The sequence below is a fragment of the Hyperolius riggenbachi genome, chromosome 2 (assembly GCF_040937935.1).
Source record: "Hyperolius riggenbachi isolate aHypRig1 chromosome 2, aHypRig1.pri, whole genome shotgun sequence".
Lineage (NCBI taxonomy): Eukaryota > Metazoa > Chordata > Amphibia > Anura > Hyperoliidae > Hyperolius > Hyperolius riggenbachi.
Genome location: NC_090647.1, coordinates 25,090,502 through 25,107,940, shown reverse-complemented (window position 1 = coordinate 25,107,940; position 17,439 = coordinate 25,090,502). Strand labels below are relative to the sequence as shown.

At 45.6% G+C, this 17,439-nt stretch overlaps 1 protein-coding gene across 8 annotated transcripts in view; it reads left to right on the top strand.

The window, feature by feature from the left end:
• Positions 1 to 17,439, top strand: part of ARAP1 (ArfGAP with RhoGAP domain, ankyrin repeat and PH domain 1) — a 485,498-nt gene that overhangs the window by 261,510 nt on the left and 206,549 nt on the right. For all 8 annotated transcript variants that reach the window (XM_068266571.1, XM_068266573.1, XM_068266569.1 and 5 more), the window contains one exon: positions 20 to 194. In XM_068266571.1, coding sequence (XP_068122672.1) covers positions 20 to 194 — 175 coding nt within the window. The remainder of the gene's footprint in view (positions 1 to 19; positions 195 to 17,439) is intronic.

Below are 17,439 nucleotides of genomic sequence, written 5' to 3'. Positions count from 1 at the left end.
TGTCCTTTGTCCCGCGCAGGCTCTCTGTGTCGCCGTGACTACCAGTGATCTGACAGAGACGCAGGCTCTGGTCTTCTGCGGGGCGGACATCAACTGCACCTGCGGTGACTTCTTCTTCTCGCAGCCGCTGGAACTGGCGCAGCAGGCGGGGCAGAGGCTGCAGGAGGAATTCCTCAGGCAGAACCGGACATCAGGTAAGGCGGGCTGCAGCGGGGACTGCTTGTGATTGCATAGCTTCCATCTGTCCCTCTTTTGAAGGGACAGTCCCTCTTTGGGAACCCCTATCCGACTGTCTCTTTTTCCTCCTTATTTTGTCCCTCTTTCAGGACTGGTGTACAGATCTATGGAAATATATGTAATTTTCAAATGAAAAATGTGTTTGACTCTAAACTTTATTCCCTTCCTTTAAATGGAAATATTACTAATTTTAAAATGTTAGTATGAAGGAAAATGAACCAGGATAGAAAGGACCAGTGTGGTTTGAATTATAAAATCACATATTTTTCTCTTATGTTTAAATAGGGGTGTGTCAGGGGCATGGTTAGGGGTATGACAGGGGTGTGGCTTAAAGGGGCACTATGGCGAAAATGTTTAAATATGTGCAAACATATACAAATAAGAGGTACGTTTATTCCAGTGTAAAATGAGCCATAAATTACATTTTTCCTAGGTTGCTGTCACTTACAGTAGGTAGTAGAAATCTGACAGAAGCGACAGGTTTTGGACTAGTCCATCTCTTTGTAGGGGATTCTCAGGGATTTATTTGTTTTCAAAAAGCACTTGGTGAATGGCAGTTGCTCTGTCCAACTGCCAAAAAACTGTGTAGCGAGCAGGGAAGCTGGCCAGCATCATTGTTTAAATCCTTTTTAGGGAATATCTTAAAGCCCCGTCTACACGAGGCGATCCGGCGGCTTGATTAGCCGCCGGATCGCCTCTTCCGCATCCCCGCGCGTTCCCGTCCCGTCCCCGCTCGCCCACGCGTGCGTCGGATTCAATCCGCCCTCGTCCCCGCACCACGCCGCTTATCTTCCGCTCGATTCCCTGCCATTGTCCCCTCGTGGGGAACGAGCAGGGAATCGGCAGCGGCAAAATCGGACCTGACGGATCTTATCAATCGAGCCGCATCAGCGGCTCGATTTATAAGGAACATCGCTTTGTGTAGACGGAGCTTTATACAGAATAAAAGCCTTGCTGAGAATCCACTATGAAGAGATGGGCTAGTCCAAATCCTGTCTCTTCTGTCAGATTTCTACTATCTACTGTAAGTGACAACAACATAGGAGAAGAGTAATTTATGGCTCATTTTACTCTGGAAAAAAACATACTACTTATTTGTCTGTTTGCACATATTTTACATTTTTCAATTTTTCGCCACAGTGCCCCTTTAAGTGTCCATCTTTCTTATCTCAAAATGTTGGGAGGTATCGTAATTGGAGAATACTAATGTTTGTTGTTATTCATTTAAATTGCTATAGCACCAACATATTTCATGGCAGTGTACAGATAGATATTGTGCAAACGCGTAACATGGACAAACAAACAGCAACTTGCAATCAAAAAAACAGTCCAAAAGTGCAACTTGTGCTAATTAAACATATACTGGTCACTCGGCAAATAACCGCAATATCAAGAGACAATAGGAAAGAGAGCCATGCCCATTAAAGGGAAGCCGAGGTGAGAGGGATATGGAGGCTGCCATATTTACTGTATTTGTAAACAATGCCAGTTGCCCGGCAGCCCTGTTGATCTTCTGGCATAAGTAGTGTCTGAGTCAACACCCTGGAGCAAGCATATGGCTAATCTAGTAAATCCTAAGTCAATTGAGTCAGAGTACCTGATCTGCTGTATACTTATTCAGGGTCTATGGATAGATGTTTTAGAGGCAGAGGATCAGCAGGACAGCCAGGAAACTGGTATTGTTTAAAGAGAACCCGAGGTGGGTTTGAAGAATGCTATTAGGGCACAGAGGCTGGTTCTGCCTACAGTGCCCAGCCTCTATGTCTGTACTTTGTCGTCGTCGTCCCCCCCCCCCCCCCCTGCTCTGCTGTCCCCCAATAAAAAAAAAACACCATGCTACTGACACGCAGATTGTCGCTAGCTGGCTGTTTACCTAGATGCTGTCACTCTCCTCCGCTCCCCCGCCTTCTCTATAGCGCCGCTCCCCACCCACGTCTCTTACCTCCACGCCTCTGCAAGCCGATTGGAGGAAGCTTACAGAGGCGGGGAGGCAAGGGACGGAGGCGGAGAGCCACACTATAGAGGAGGTGGGGGAGCGGAGGAGAATGACAGCATTCAGGTAAACAGCCAGCTAGCGACAATCTGCATGTCAATAGCATGGTGGTTTTTTTGTATAGGGACAGCAGAGCGCAGGGGGGCCTGGGGGGACACAGTACAGACACAGAGGCTGGGCAGTGTATGCAGAACCAGCCTCTGTGTCCTAATAGCATTCTTCAAACCCACCTCGGGTTCTCTTTAAAAGGAAATAAATATGGCATCCTCCATCCTCACTCTCACCTCGGGTTCCCTTTAATGGTACATTATTTTTACTCAGATGCAATAATTAGATCAAATTTGCAGTATTGTAAGTCATCAAAAGGATATCGATTTTTCCCATAAATGGGTCAATTAGGGCACTTTCTTTCTTCAGATAAGATCGTAAAATCCAACACTCATCTACAAAATTCTGTATTCCTATCAACCATGGAATCTTTTGATGTCGATTTTTTTTTTCCATATACTGTGTGGTTTTCTGTACAATTTGATCATAAACATCTCATGATCACATCTGAGGAAAATATTGTACTGTTAATGGGCACCTTAAAAAATACCTGTAAGGTCTTAAAGGATAACTGAAGAGAGAGGTATATGGAGGCTGCCATGTTTATTTCCTTTTAAGCAACACCAGTTGCCTGGCAGTCTTGCTGATCCTCTGCCTCTAATACTATTATCCATAGCCCCTGAACAAGCATGCAGCAGATCAGGTGTTTCAGACTTTAAAGTCAGATCTGACAAGACTAGCTGCATGCTTGTTTCTGGTGTTATTCAGATGCAGAGAAATAGACCAGCAGGGCTGCCAGGCAACTGGTATTGATTAAAAGGAAATAAATATGGCAGCCTCCGTATACTTCAGTTCCCCTTTTAAAAAAAAAGTTTCTTACCTGGGACTTTTACTGCCCCCCTGCATCCGCCCTGTGCCCGCGCCAGGACAAAACCATCCTCTGGTCCCCTGCCGCTCACTTTTGTAACCGCCAACTTGCAAGTCAATGGCTACTGAGCCTGCGCGGCCTGGGACGCCACTGCAGGACGCCAGGAGCGTCCTGTGCAGGCGGAGTACAAGAAAACCTCGTACTGTGCCTGCGCAGGACACTCCCCAGCAACATGAGTGGGAACAAGTGCAGTGTCCCGCCAACTGAGAAAACAAAACTGGCTGACTGCGAAGGACCGGAGGATCGTTTTGTCCAGGCAAAGGATGTCTGCAGGGGGCCGATAGAATACCCAGGTAAGTTTAACTCTTTTTATTTACCTTACAGGTGTCCGTTAAGGTGACCATTAACAGTACAATATTTTTCCCATTAATGGTACAATTTTTATTTCCATAACAGTTTCGGGATCACGGTAAGTAGAATCTACGCCACATCTGCAGCTCTAACTCTGATGCGGTGTAGATTATTCGCCGCGGCTTCCCGTAGTCCTGGGCCGATTGCAGCTCGCTGTTGGAAGTAAGCTCGGCTGTCATGGGGCATCTGAGCTTCCTCCTATCAGTAAGGAGCCAATTTCATCTGATCTGCATGCTTGTTCAGGGTCTATGGAGAGTATTATGCTACATACACACATCAGACCATAGTCTTTTGAAAATGAAAGATCACAGACCAATTTTACCCCCTTTCATGTAGTATGAGAGCCATACCTACACAGTCTATTCTATGGAGCTGAACTCCCCATCAGATAGAAATCTTTGCAAGATGCTGCACACAAAGATGCTGTACAGACACAAAAGATCAGTATCTGCAAAAGATCTGTTCCTGCCAAAAATCCGTTCCTGCACATTGCATTCATAGTCTATGAGATCTGCAGATCCTCATACACACCTTGTTTAACTGACATTCATCTGCAGATCAGACACTCATCTGCAGATCTGAGAATCCATCCTGGTGGATCTGATCTGCAGATGATTGCATGTTAAACAAGGTGTGTATGAGGATCTGCAGATCTCATAGACTATGAATGCATTTAGCAGGAATGGATCTTTTGCAGGAACAGATCTTTTGCAGATACTGATCTTTTGTGTCTGTACAGCATCTGTGTGTGCAGCATCTTGCAAAGATTTCTGTCTGATGGGGAGTTCAGCTCCATAGAATAGACTGTGTAGAGTATGGCTCTCATACTACATGGAAGGGTGGTAAGATTGGTCTGTGATCTTTCATTTTCCAAAGACTATGGTCTGATGTGTGTATGTGGCCTTAGAGGCAGAGGATCAGCAGGGCTGCCAAGCAACTGGTATTGTTTAAAGGGAAATAAATATTAGGGCTGTGCAGTCGGTAAATAAAATCATCTGACTTTAATTCTGACTCCTCATTTTATGAACCTCCAACTCCAGGTACAAAATGGCTCCGACTCCTTAATCTAATACTTACCAGGGCTGTGGAGTTGGTACAAAAATAATCCGACTCCCGACTCCTCAGTTTATAAAACCACCTACTCCAACTTCGACTCCACAGCTCTGATAAATATGGCAGCCTCCATATCCCCCTCCCCTCCTTGTCCTTTAAAGAGACACTGAAGAATAAAATTATGATATGATGAATTGGTTGTGTAGCACGGATAATTACTAGAACATTAGTATCAAAGAAAATATTCTCATATTTTTATTTTCAGGTATATAGTGTTTTTTACAACAATGCATCATTCTATAATATGTGCACATTACACAACACTCAGCATTCTAAATTATTTCACAGAGCAGGCCAGTGAACTATTGAACTGTCCTCTGCAGAGAAAAAGAAAATACAGTGACTGACAGTTGAGATAACAAGCTTCAGAAGTCAGAGCTCTCTGAAAGTCGTGGCGCTCAATGGCTCTTTTGCATAGAGAACTGGAGTTTCTTAACTCTTCCTGTACTGGAAACAATATTAGACTTATGTCTCTGCTCCTAATGTTTTATTTCTTAGCTACACATACAAATCATTATATCATCATTTATTTATTTTTTTGCTTCAGTGTCTCTTTAAAGGAAACCCAAACTGAGAAGGCAATGGATTATTTTCTTTTAAAATAATGCCAGCACCTGACTCTACTGCTGATCCTGTGTCTCTAATGCTTTCAGTCACAGCCCCTCAACAAGCATGCAGATCAGGTGCTCTGACTGAAGTCAGTCTGGATTAGCTGCATGCTTGTTTCAGGTGTGCGATTCAGCTACTATTGCAGCCAAAGAGATCAGCAGCACTGCCAGGCAACTGGTATTGCTTAAAAGGAAACATCCATATCCCTCTCAGTTAAGGCTCCCTTTAAAGCTGGGCATATGTTTATTAGATGTAGTAATCCATAAAGGGGGGTCATATATCATTTGTATGACCAGGTCGACCATCCATTAGAATAGTGTTTCTCAACTTTGTATTGCTATGTACCCCTTTTGAAAGCCTGATCTCACAAAGTTTAGCTCAAATACCCCAAAACACAGATATATTCAAAAGTAGTACATGGTAATTGTTTCTACATGGTTTCCAAGCATTTACTATTGTTTTTAATTAGCTAAAATTCTAATTTGGTGGTGTTCACATAGAATTTATTTTCAGTGACTCTAAATTTGTTATACTTAACCACGAACATTCTCGTCCTGATAGGCTGCGCACGCTCCCGCCGCGGGCCGTCAGCCCAGCGATCAATGAATGGGATTATAGATCCCATTCATTGATTGAAGCCCCCCGCAGAAAAACCGACAGCCCCTTATCAGAGGCTACAGTTTTTCTGAGTTAAAAAAAAGTTTCCCGTCCTAATGTACGATCACGCTTCCAGGACTTTTTGACTGTGGCCATCTTGTGGCCAAATAGTAAAACTATACCTGTTAGGAATTATGGTGTTACTTCTGCAGCGGAGAGCTGCGCGGCCGCCGCTCCTGCTTCTGACGTCACGGCGGATCCCGCCGCGTTCTCTCGCTCATCTCCTTCCGGCAGAATAGGTCTCTCCAGGGTGCATCAGGCCAGAGTAGCGCATGAGCGTACCCGGAGACAGGACCTTTATGCATTGAGGAGGCGGGTCAGCTGACCTGCCGGTCAGCTGACAGCAGTGGTCCGACTCTCGCCACTGATTGTCCGGGATTCGCTGGGCGGGACCTTTTGGTATGATCATCTGTATTTAAGTCCTGGGCTGTCAGTGGCTCGTTGTCTGCTGTTGCTGAAACTTTGCAGTGAAAGCTCTCAGACCTTAGTCAGATCCGTGTGTGTTTTATCCGGCAGGACCCCGGGGATTCACACTTAGCTTAGGAAAAACATATTATTGTTTATTGATTATTTGTGTATGACTCTTTGCCTGAACCATTGATTACTCTCTCTGCCTCTCGATTCTGTACCTTGCCATTCTGATCTGCTGCCGACCTTGGCCCAACCTCTACTCTGATTTAGCCTTCTGATTCTGTACTTTCACCCATCTTATCTGTTACCGACCTTGGCCTGTTTACCTACTACGAGTTTGCCTGACGTTACTGTACCGCTGCCTGACCGACCCGTTACAGACATTGCCTGTACGACCTCTCTGAAGTTAGTGATAGTCCCTATCGTTAAAGGCTATCACATAGGAGTACTCTGTGCACGAACATGTGTGATCACACTCTGAATAAAATACTGACTACTGTACTGATTGAGCTCACTCTGATCATTATATATACCACTGATCATTACAATACCCACATCCATTTTTTATTAAATAAATACTTTTTTTTACATTTTAAATTAGCTGTTTACCTCCCACACCAAAAATTACCGAAATAAAAAAAAAATTAATAAAAAAATAAATAAATAAAAAAAAAAACAGTTACCTAAGGGTCTGAACTTTTTAAATATACATGTCAAAGGGGTATATTAATATAATTTTTTTAATGATGGGCTTGTAAATAGTGATGGACGCAAATTGAAAAAATGCACCTTTATTTCCAAATAAAATATTGGCGCCATACATTGTGATAGGGACATCATTTAAATGGTGTAATAAGCGGGACAAATGGGCCAATAAAATACATAGGTTTTAATTATGGTAGCATGTAATAATTTTAAACTATAATGACCAAAAAATAAATAATGATTTTTTTTCCATTTCTTTTTTAATATTCCTGTTAAAATGGATCTAGAATAAATAAATTCTTAGCAAAATGTGCCACCCAAAGAAAGCCTAATTAGTGGCGGAAAAATCAAGATATAGATCAATTCATTGTGATAAGTAGTGATAAAGTTGTTGGCAAATGAATGGGAGGTGAAAGTTGCTCAGATGCAAAAAATAAACAACCCTGTGGGCTGAAGTGGTTAATTAACCATATCAAACCTGAGTACCCCCTGAACACATCAGAAGTACCCGCTGGGGTACACGTCCCACAAGTTGAGAACCTAAGCATTAGATAATAATAATTCTAACATTTGTATAGTGCTTCAGACTCAAAGCGCTTGAAAGTTGCAGCCACTAGGGGCACATTCAGTAGTCAGTAGCAGTGTTACGTAGTCGTATTATTATTATTTAGTATTTATATAGCGCCGACATCTCCTGTAGCACTGTACAGAGTATATTGTCTTGTCACTAACTGTCCCTCAGAGGGGCTCACAATCTAATCCCTACCATCATATGTCTATGTATGTATGTATGTATCGTATATTGTATGTATCATAGTCTAGGGCCAATTTAGGGGAATGCCTTATCTGTATGTTTTGGGAATGTGCGAGGACACCGGAGTGCCTGGAGGAAACCCACGCAGACACGGGGAGAGCATACAATCTCCATGCAGATAGTGCCCTGGCTGGGATTTGAACCGAGGACCCAACGCTGCAAGGTGCGAGCGCTAACCACTACGCCACCTTGCTGCCCAAGAACTCCTTACTGAATAGGTAGTGGCTTACTGAATAGGAAGAGTCGAGATTCGACCCCACTGGCTAGACCAGGGGTCGGCATCCAGCGGCTCCAGAGCCACATGCGGCTCTTTTTCACCTTTGCCTTGGCTCCGGTAGTGTGTTTCAGTGGCTGCGGCGCGTGTGACGTGTGCTGCCGCTGGCCGGCAGCCTATCAGAGAGGCCGCCGGACCGGTGCAGTGCGGGGCTTCGGGCGGCCATTTTCCCGTAGCCCTGCAGTGTAATGCAGGCAGGACGTGACATCGGGAAGGAAGAGGATCGTGGGAGTTGCGCGCCACAAGGAGGTCGGGACCGGAGGAGATCATGACAGGAGGTCTTCTGACTAGGTGAGTAAATGGGTTTTTCTTTTCATATCTGCTGAAGGATTGTGCATATTGGGGTCAGATCTGCTGAAGGATTGTGCATATTGGGGTCATATCTGCTGAAGGATTGTGCATATTGGGGTCAGATCTGCTGAAGGATTGTGCATATGGGGGTCAGATCTGCTGAAGGATTGTGCATATTGGGGTCAGATCTGCTGCAGGATTGTGCATATGGGGGTCAGATCTGCTGAAGGATTGTGCATATGGGGGTCAGATCTGCTTTAGGATTGTGCATATGGGGGTCAGATATGCTGAAGGATTGTGCATATTGGGGTCAGATCTGCTGAAGGATTGTGCATATTGGGGTCAGATCTGCTGAAGGATTGTGCATATGGGGGTCAGATCTGCTGAAGGATTGTGCATATTGGGGTCAGATCTGCTGCAGGATTGTGCATATGGGGGTCAGATCTGCTGAAGGATTGTGCATATGGGGGTCAGATCTGCTTTAGGATTGTGCATATGGGGGTCAGATCTGCTGAAGGATTGTGCATATTGGGGTCAGATCTGCTGAAGGATTGTGCATATTGGGGTCAGATCTGCTGAAGGATTGTGCATATTGGGGTCCGATCTGCTGAAAGATTGTGCATATTGGGGTCAGATCTGCTGAAGGATTGTGCATATTGGGGTCAGATCTGCTGAAGGATTGTGCATATTGGGGTCATATCTGCTGAAGGATTGTGCATATTGGGGTCAGATCTGCTGAAGGATTGTGCATATGGGGGTCAGATCTGCTGAAGGATTGTGCATATTGGGGTCAGATCTGCTGCAGGATTGTGCATATGGGGGTCAGATCTGCTGAAGGATTGTGCATATGGGGGTCAGATCTGCTTTAGGATTGTGCATATGGGGGTCAGATCTGCTGAAGGATTGTGCATATTGGGGTCAGATCTGCTGAAGGATTGTGCATATTGGGGTCAGATCTGCTGAAGGATTGTGCATATTGGGGTCAGATCTGCTAACAATTTGTGCATATTGGGGTCATATCTGCTAACAATTTGTGCATATTGGGGTCATATCTGCATATATTGGTTCTTACCTTAATGCTATATACAGGATCAGTGTTAGATTTGTTTTATAATGGTTTTGCGGCTCCCAGTTTTTTTCTCTTTTCGGAAACGGGTCCAAGTGGCTCTTTATGTCTTAAAGGTTGCAGACCCCTGGGCTAGACCCTCCCCTGATCGAATCTGATCAGAGAGGTATATTACCTGCCCACAAGGGGGGTTACACACTTGGGGGTACAACGCCTGGAGGCCAGTTGGTTGTTGCGATATGCACCTGATCGAGCGCTTGCAACTGATTTTTTTTCTCTCTTTTTTTCATCACTCCCAATCCATCTTTTCGACTGATTTTGGCCAGAAGTCGATGGAAAGGCCATCTTGCGGCACCGATTCTCTTCCTGTACGCACTACACTGGTGTTATTAATGGTAAAATTGCCCTGCACTCCCTGTACACAGCTACTTTGCCGCACTGTAGTGCCTCAGGCCCATAATATTCTCAGTAGCATAACATCCTTAAAGTGAGCCCCAGTTGAGAGGGATAATTTCCTTTTTAACCTCCTGCCGACCGTGTCACGCCTAACGCCGATTGGCGTAAAGTCCTGGGGCCAGCTAATGCAGGAGATCGCGCGCATCTCCTATTGGGGGGCGGAGCTCTGCCCCGCCTTCAGTCTCCGAGCGGCGATCCGCTCAGGAGACTGTTAGATGGTGTGATTGCCGTCTATTTACATGTACAGCGCTGTGATCAGCAGCAGCGCTGCACTGGGGACAGCCGTGTGACACTGCTGTCCCCCTGGGACACTGGAGAGCGACCGGCTCTCATAGGCAGAAGCCTATGACAGGCGATCGCCATGATTGGCCGGCTGGGGGGAGGGAGGAAGGGAGGGAGGGATAACATTTAAAGTAACAGTCATATTTATTTTAAAAAAATAAAAATATTTGTACAAACAAAAATAAACATGGGGGAGCGATCAGACCCCACCAACAGAGAGCTCTGTTGGTGGGGAGAAAAGGGGGAGGATCACTTGTGTGCTGTGTTGTGCGGCCCTGCAGCTTGGCCTTAAAGCTGCAGTGGCCTATTTGACTAAAAATGGCCTGGTCACTAGGGGGGTTTAGCACTGCGGTCCTCAAGAGGTTAAACACTACCAGTTGCCTGGCTATCCTGCTGATCATCTGCCTCTATTACTTTCAGCCATAGCCCCTGAACAAGCATGCAGCAGATCAGCTGTTCTGACTCAGCTGACTCAGGTTGTACTTGATGAGCCATATGCTTGTTCCAGGGTTTCTTTGTACTCACACACTACTTATGCCAGAAGATCAGCAGGGCTGCCAGGCAACTGGCATTGTTTACAAGGAAATATATATGGCAGCCTCCATATCCCACTCACCTCGGGTTCCCTTTAATATAAAATTACAGATATTATAGTATCGGCTACCCTTTCTGTTGCACTCATTAGCTTGGTAGGTAAATGTACTTTATGTACATGATAAGCAGCAGGTACTCCCTCACTTCCCCTGTCCATTGCGCAGCAGAGAATTCGCTGACTCTTCAGATTTAGACTTCACAGACGCCGCCTGAAGCCACAGGGGTTCCCCGTCCAGACCTGACCGCCTCTCCAAACGTCTCCGCGTATCTTGGCAACGACCCGAGGCCCCCAGAGTTCCCAGCTTGTCTCAGACGAGGCCGGGAGACTAAACATTGGAAGCCGTCGGCTGAGGTGGACGTCCCCACCTATCCCGCAGGGTGCTATTTTCTCAGCTGCAGCGATATGAGTGAGACCACCGCCTGCTCACTGGAAAATAGTGATTGTGCTGAGGCACCCGGGGGCCTCCCTAATTCCCCTACTGCCAGGTGATAGTTACTGCCTCAGAGGAAGCTGGAGGCTGCCATTGCAGACTCTTTTAAAGTTTTTGGATACTTACCAAAGTTTTGTGCCCATTCCACACATGTTCAGTAAGCCACAACTGAGGAAATAAATAGTGTCTGAGGGCCGAGCCACGCTGCTGAGCGCTTCACGATCGTCCGCACTGTGTCTGAGGGCTGAGCCACACTGCTGAGCGCTTCACGATCGGCCGCACTGTGTCTGAGGGCGGAGCCACACTGCTGAGCACTTCACAATCGTCCGCACTGCGTTTGCATTTTTAAAAACGCACTTTCATCAGATTGCATTAAAATTGCGGGAATCTCACAGTGATTTTGAAAAATCACAGCAAATGGCTGCAGTTTTGCATACATTTTACGACAATTTTAATGCAAGTCAGTGTGTGTTTTTAAAAATGCATCGCGGATGGATCGCAAAGCGCACATCAGCAGTGTGGCTCAGCCTTCCTCAGTACCATGTTATTGCAGATCCCAAGAGGTCATGTCTTCTGGACTGTGTGCCTGTTTCCAAAACTCCTTCGAGTCATCTCTCTGTGTGTCCTTGAGGACCTCCCTCCAGCCTTGTGGGTGGCTCCATGGAGGTTGCGGTGTATTAAAGGGAACCTAAAGTAAGAGGGATATGGAGCCTGCCATTAAATAAATAAATACATTTATTTCCTTTTAAATAATACCGGTTGCCTGGCAGCCCTGCTGATCATCTGCCTCTAATACTACAAGCAATAGACCCTGAACAAGCATGCAGCAGATCAGGTGCTCTGACTAAAGTGTGACTGGATTATCTAAATGCTGGTTTCAGGTGTTATTCAGATACTACTGCAGCCAAAGAGATCAGCAGGACTGCCAGGCAACTGGTATTGCTTAAAGGACACCCGAGGCGAAACTAAACTAATTAAATAAACGATTGTATTTATCTTCTGTCTCCTAAAAATTACTTTTTAACATATTCCACAGTCTTATTTTATGTTTAAATCTACTTTTTAAGTTTTAACTTTTTTATTGTTTTTGCTCCATGACACATTCATTAAAGTATGCCAGAGCTAAAATCTATGAACTATTTTTATCTCTTTCCTGCTCTCAGAAACCATTTTCAACTAGAAAAAGAGTTTTATAGTTGGAATTTCTTATCAGTGAGGGTCACACTGTAGTCACTTCCTGTCAGGACTGAGTCAGCCACTTACATACCTGATATTTAAAGGATACCCGAAGTGACATGTGACATGATGAGATAGACATGTGTATGTACAGTTCCTAGCACACAAATAACTATGCTGCGTTCCTTTTTTTCTTTCTCTTACTGAAAGAGTTAAATATCAGGTGTGAAAGTAGCTGACTCAGTCCTGACTCAGACAGGAAGTGACTACAGTGTGACCTTCATTGATAAGAAATTCCAACTATAAAACACTTTCCTAACAGAAAATGGCTTCTGAAAGCAAGAAAGAGGTAAAAAAAGGGGAATTTCTGATCAGTGAGGGTCACACTGTAGTCACTTCCTGTCTGAGTCAGGACTGAGTCAGCCACTTACATGCCTGATATTTAACTCTTTCAGTAAGAGAAAGAAAAAAGGAACGCAGCCTAGTTATTTGTGTGCTGGGCACTGTACATACCCATTTCTATCTCATCATGTCACCTAGGGTATCCTAAAAATCACCTGAAGAGAGAGGGATGTGGAGGCTGCCATATTTTTTTTTCCTTTTAAGCAATACTAGTTGCCTGGCAGCCCTGCTGATCCTCTGCCTCTAATACTTTCAGCCATAGCCCCTGAACAAGCATGCGGCATATCAGGCTTTTCTGACAATAATCTCACAAGATTAGCTGCATGCTTGTTTCTGGTGTGACACTACTAAAGCCCAATAGATCAGCAGGGCAGCCAGGCAACTGGTATTGTTTAAAAGGAAATCAATATGACAGCCTCCATTTCCCTCTCACTTCAGTTGTCCTTTAAAAGGAAATAACTATTGAATCCTGGCTTTATGATCCCTTTATAGTGAACATGAGGCGGCCTGAAAATAGAAGTTAGATACTTGCCTGGGTAGGGGGGAATGTTTGGATAGTCCAGTGGATTCCTGTATCCTCCCTGCCCCCACTGTTGGCGCGTGCAGACGCCCTGAACGTATACAACAAGAGCTTGCCGGACATGATATTGTGGCCGCGCTCCCCTCCGTGTACGAGCGTGACTGCACCTGCGTGACTACGGCTGTGCCTGCACAGTAAGCCTGAGATGCTTATCCATGAGTGGCTCCAAGTTATTGCGCTGGCATACTCGTGCATGCGCAGTACAGCCACACTGGATCACGAACAAGAGCGCAGCCGCAGCCTGTCAGAGGGTCCCGGTGGTCTCGAGGGGGGCGTGGAAAACTTCTGGAGGATCCACAAGCTTGAAACTGCACAAAATGGTGCAGGGAAATTTAGACGCATCAAGCGCCGCCATAGGAAGTAATGTGAATTACGGCTATAGGGCTCAGACAGTAACTTGGGCGCCACCAAAAGACGGAGCCCAAATTACTATAACAGCAACGTAATTTGGCCGACGGCAATAGCTGGCAGCAATAGAAATTTTGCATTGTAAATGATTACGCAGACATGCATTGGTTGCCGTTTCAATGTGAATAATCGCATTGCGATTTTGCACATCCTGCAAATGGGCCCTTAGAGTCGCTGACCCACAGCCAGAATGCAGAGGGGGTGATGTGACTCCTTAGGACAGATCTGGCTGCCCGTCCTCCCCTCATCCCTAACCCTTCTCTATATAACAGAATGTCATACTTAAAGGGAACCAGAGACGAAGCACCCTTGTGTATTTTACCAAATATATCAGTAAGAACATTAGAGAAACACCATGCTCTCTGTTTCATCCTCACTGCTAAAAGTGTCTGTTATCAGCTGTGATAAGAATCCCGGACTGAGCATTCATTCTGGCTTTGCTGGGAATGATTATAGCTGAGTCATTATAGCAGAGCCTCAAGGGGGCAGGCTTGGGTTTGAAAAGATACCAGAGAAGACAGACTCAGCTATAATCTTTCCATAGCAAAGCTAGACTGATTAGGTGTCTACTGTCATGTTCCCACTGATTTATAAGGTAAAATACATGAGGATGCTTCATCTCTGGTTCTCTTTAAACTGTCACCCAAAACGATCATGAAATACTATTTTTTAGGCCATACCCTATATGAACAGATTTGCCGTTGATGATGAATGCCTGCTCCAGGCATGAAGAAGTTACGGTTGCTGTGCTGACCTCCTCCTTTGTTAGGCTGACCCCAGTGAGTGGCTGAGCCCTTCTCTGTTTTGGGGAGGGAAGGGGGATATGTTCCATTCTGCTGTTTCACCTGATATGACCTTCACAGCAGTTCTGGCTTTTATAAGCGGGAAAGCCCTTTATAGGCGAGTTTCTGTTTTCTGTAGAGCAGAGATTTCCTCTGTACATTGAGGAGAGTGCCTGGCTATCAATGAGTAAGAGGACACCCCACCAGAGGATCAGGATAATCCCACCTAACCCCAGATTAAGAGCGGATCTTAGGCAACTTCCATCACTCTCAGCTCACCAAACATCTCATCTCCTTGAAGTTCTCTTATGTGAGGAGTTACAGATTACCCAGCAAGCTCATGGTGAACCGGAACTCCCAGAAGTGTGTAAGGGGCTGAAAGACACCAATAAGCCTCCTTACTAAAATGTTATGCAAAACAGAAGATTGCCTTCTAAAAACAGAAGGAATTTGTGATTATTCAGGTTGGAGTGAGCGTATGATGTCTTCCATGATGCATCACTACTGAATATTCAAATTGTCCCTAGCAACGACATCTTCCAAACCTTAGTGATGTTTGTAGGTCACCAAACCTTAGTGATGTCTGTTGGGCACCAAACCTTAGTGATGTCTGTAGGTCACCAAACCTTAGTGTTGTTTGTAGGTCACCAAACCTTAGTGATGTCTGTAGGTCACCAAACCTTAGTGATGTCTGTAGGTCACCAAACCTTAGTAATGTCTGTAGGTGACCAAGCCTTAGTGATGTCTGTAAGGCACCAAACCATAATGATGTCTGTAGGTCACCAAACCTTAGTAATGTCTGTAGGTCACCAAACCTCAGTGATGTCTGTAGGGCACCAAACCATAGTGATGTCTGTAGGGCACCAAACCATAGTGATGTCTGTAAGGCACCAAACCATAGTGATGTCTGTAGGACACCAAACCATAGTGATGTCTGTAGGGAACCAAACCTCAGTGATGTCTGTAGGGCACCAAACCATAGTGATGTCTGTAAGGCTCCAAACCATAGTGATGTCTGTAGGACACCAAACCTTAGTGATGTCTTGAGGGCACCAAACCATAGTGATGTCTGTAGGGCACCAAACCTCAGTGATGTCTGTATGGCACCAAACCTCAGTGATGTCTGTAGGACACCAAACCTTAGTGATGCCTGTAGGACACCAATCCTTAGTGATGTCTGTAGGTCACCAAACCTTAGTGATGTCTGTAGGGCACCAAACCTCAGTGATGTCTGTAGGGTACCAAACCTCAGTGATGTCTGTAGGACACCAATCCTTAGTGATGTCTGTAGGTCACCAAACCTTACTGATGTCTGTAGGGCACCAAACCTCGGTGATGTCTGTAGGGCACCAAACCTCAGTGATGTCTGTAGGGCACCAAACCTTAGTGATGTCTGTAGGTCACCAAACCTTAGTGATGTCTGTAGGTCACCAAACCTCAGTGATGTCTGTAGGGCACCAAACCTCAGTGATGTCTGTAGGGTACCAAACCTCAGTGATGTCTGTAGGGCACCAAACCATAGTGATGTCTGTAGGGCACCAAACCTTAGTGATGTCTGTAGGGCACCAAACCTTAGTGATGTCTGTAGGGCACCAAACCTTAGTGATGTCTGTAGGGCACCAAACCTCAGTGATGTCTGTATGGTACCAAACCTTAGTGATGTCTGTAGGTCACCAAACCTTAGTGATGTCTGTAGAGCACCAAACCTCAGTGATGTCTGTAGAGCACCAAACCTCAGTGATGTCTGTAGGGACACCAAACCTTATTGATGTCTGTAGGGCACCAAACCTCAGTGATGTCTGTAGGGTACCAAACCTCAGTGATGTCTGTAGGTCACCAAACCTTAGTGATGTCTGTAGGGCACCAAACCTCAGTGATGTCTGTAGGGCACCAAACCTCAGTGATGTCTGTAGAGCACCAAACCTCAGTGATGTCTGTAGGGCACCGAACTATAGTGATGTCTGTAGGGCACCAAACCTTAGTGATGTCTGTAGGGCACCAAACCTCAGTGATGTCTGTAGGGCACCAAACCTCAGTGATGTCTGTAGGGCACCAAACCTCAGTGATGTCTGTAGGGCACCAAACCTCAGTGATGTCTGTAGGACACCAATCCTTAGTGATGTCTGTAGGGAACCAAACCTCCGTGATGTCTGTAGGGCACCAAACCTCAGTGATGTCTGTAGGACACCAAACCTCAGTGATGTCTGTAGGTCACCAAACCTTAGTGATGTCTGTAGGTCACCAAACCTTAGTGATGTCTGTAGGGCACCAAACCTCAGTGATGTCTGTAGGGCACCAAACCTCAGTGATGTCTGTAGGGCACCAAACCTCAGTGATGTCTGTAGGGCACCAAACCTCAGTGATGTCTGTAGGGCACCAAACCTTAGTGATGTCTGTAGAGCACCAAACCTCAGTGATGTCTGTAGGGACACCAAACCTCAGTGATGTCTGTAGGGACACCAAACCTCAGTGATGTCTGTAGGGCACCAAACCTCAGTGATGTCTGTAGGGCACCAAACCTCAGTGATGTCTGTAGGGACACCAAACCTCAGTGATGTCTGTAGGGCACCAAACCTCAGTGATGTCTGTAGGGCACCAAACCTCAGTGATGTCTGTAGGGCACCAAACCTTATTGATGTCTGTAGGGCACCAAACCTTAGTGATGTCTGTAGGGCACCAAACCTTATTGATGTCTGTAGGACACCAAACCTTAGTGATGTCTGTAGGGCACCAAACCTTAGTGATGTCTGTAGGACACCAAACCATGGTGATGTCTGTAGGGCACCAAACCTCAGTGATGTCCGTAGGGCACCAAACCTTAGTGATGTCTG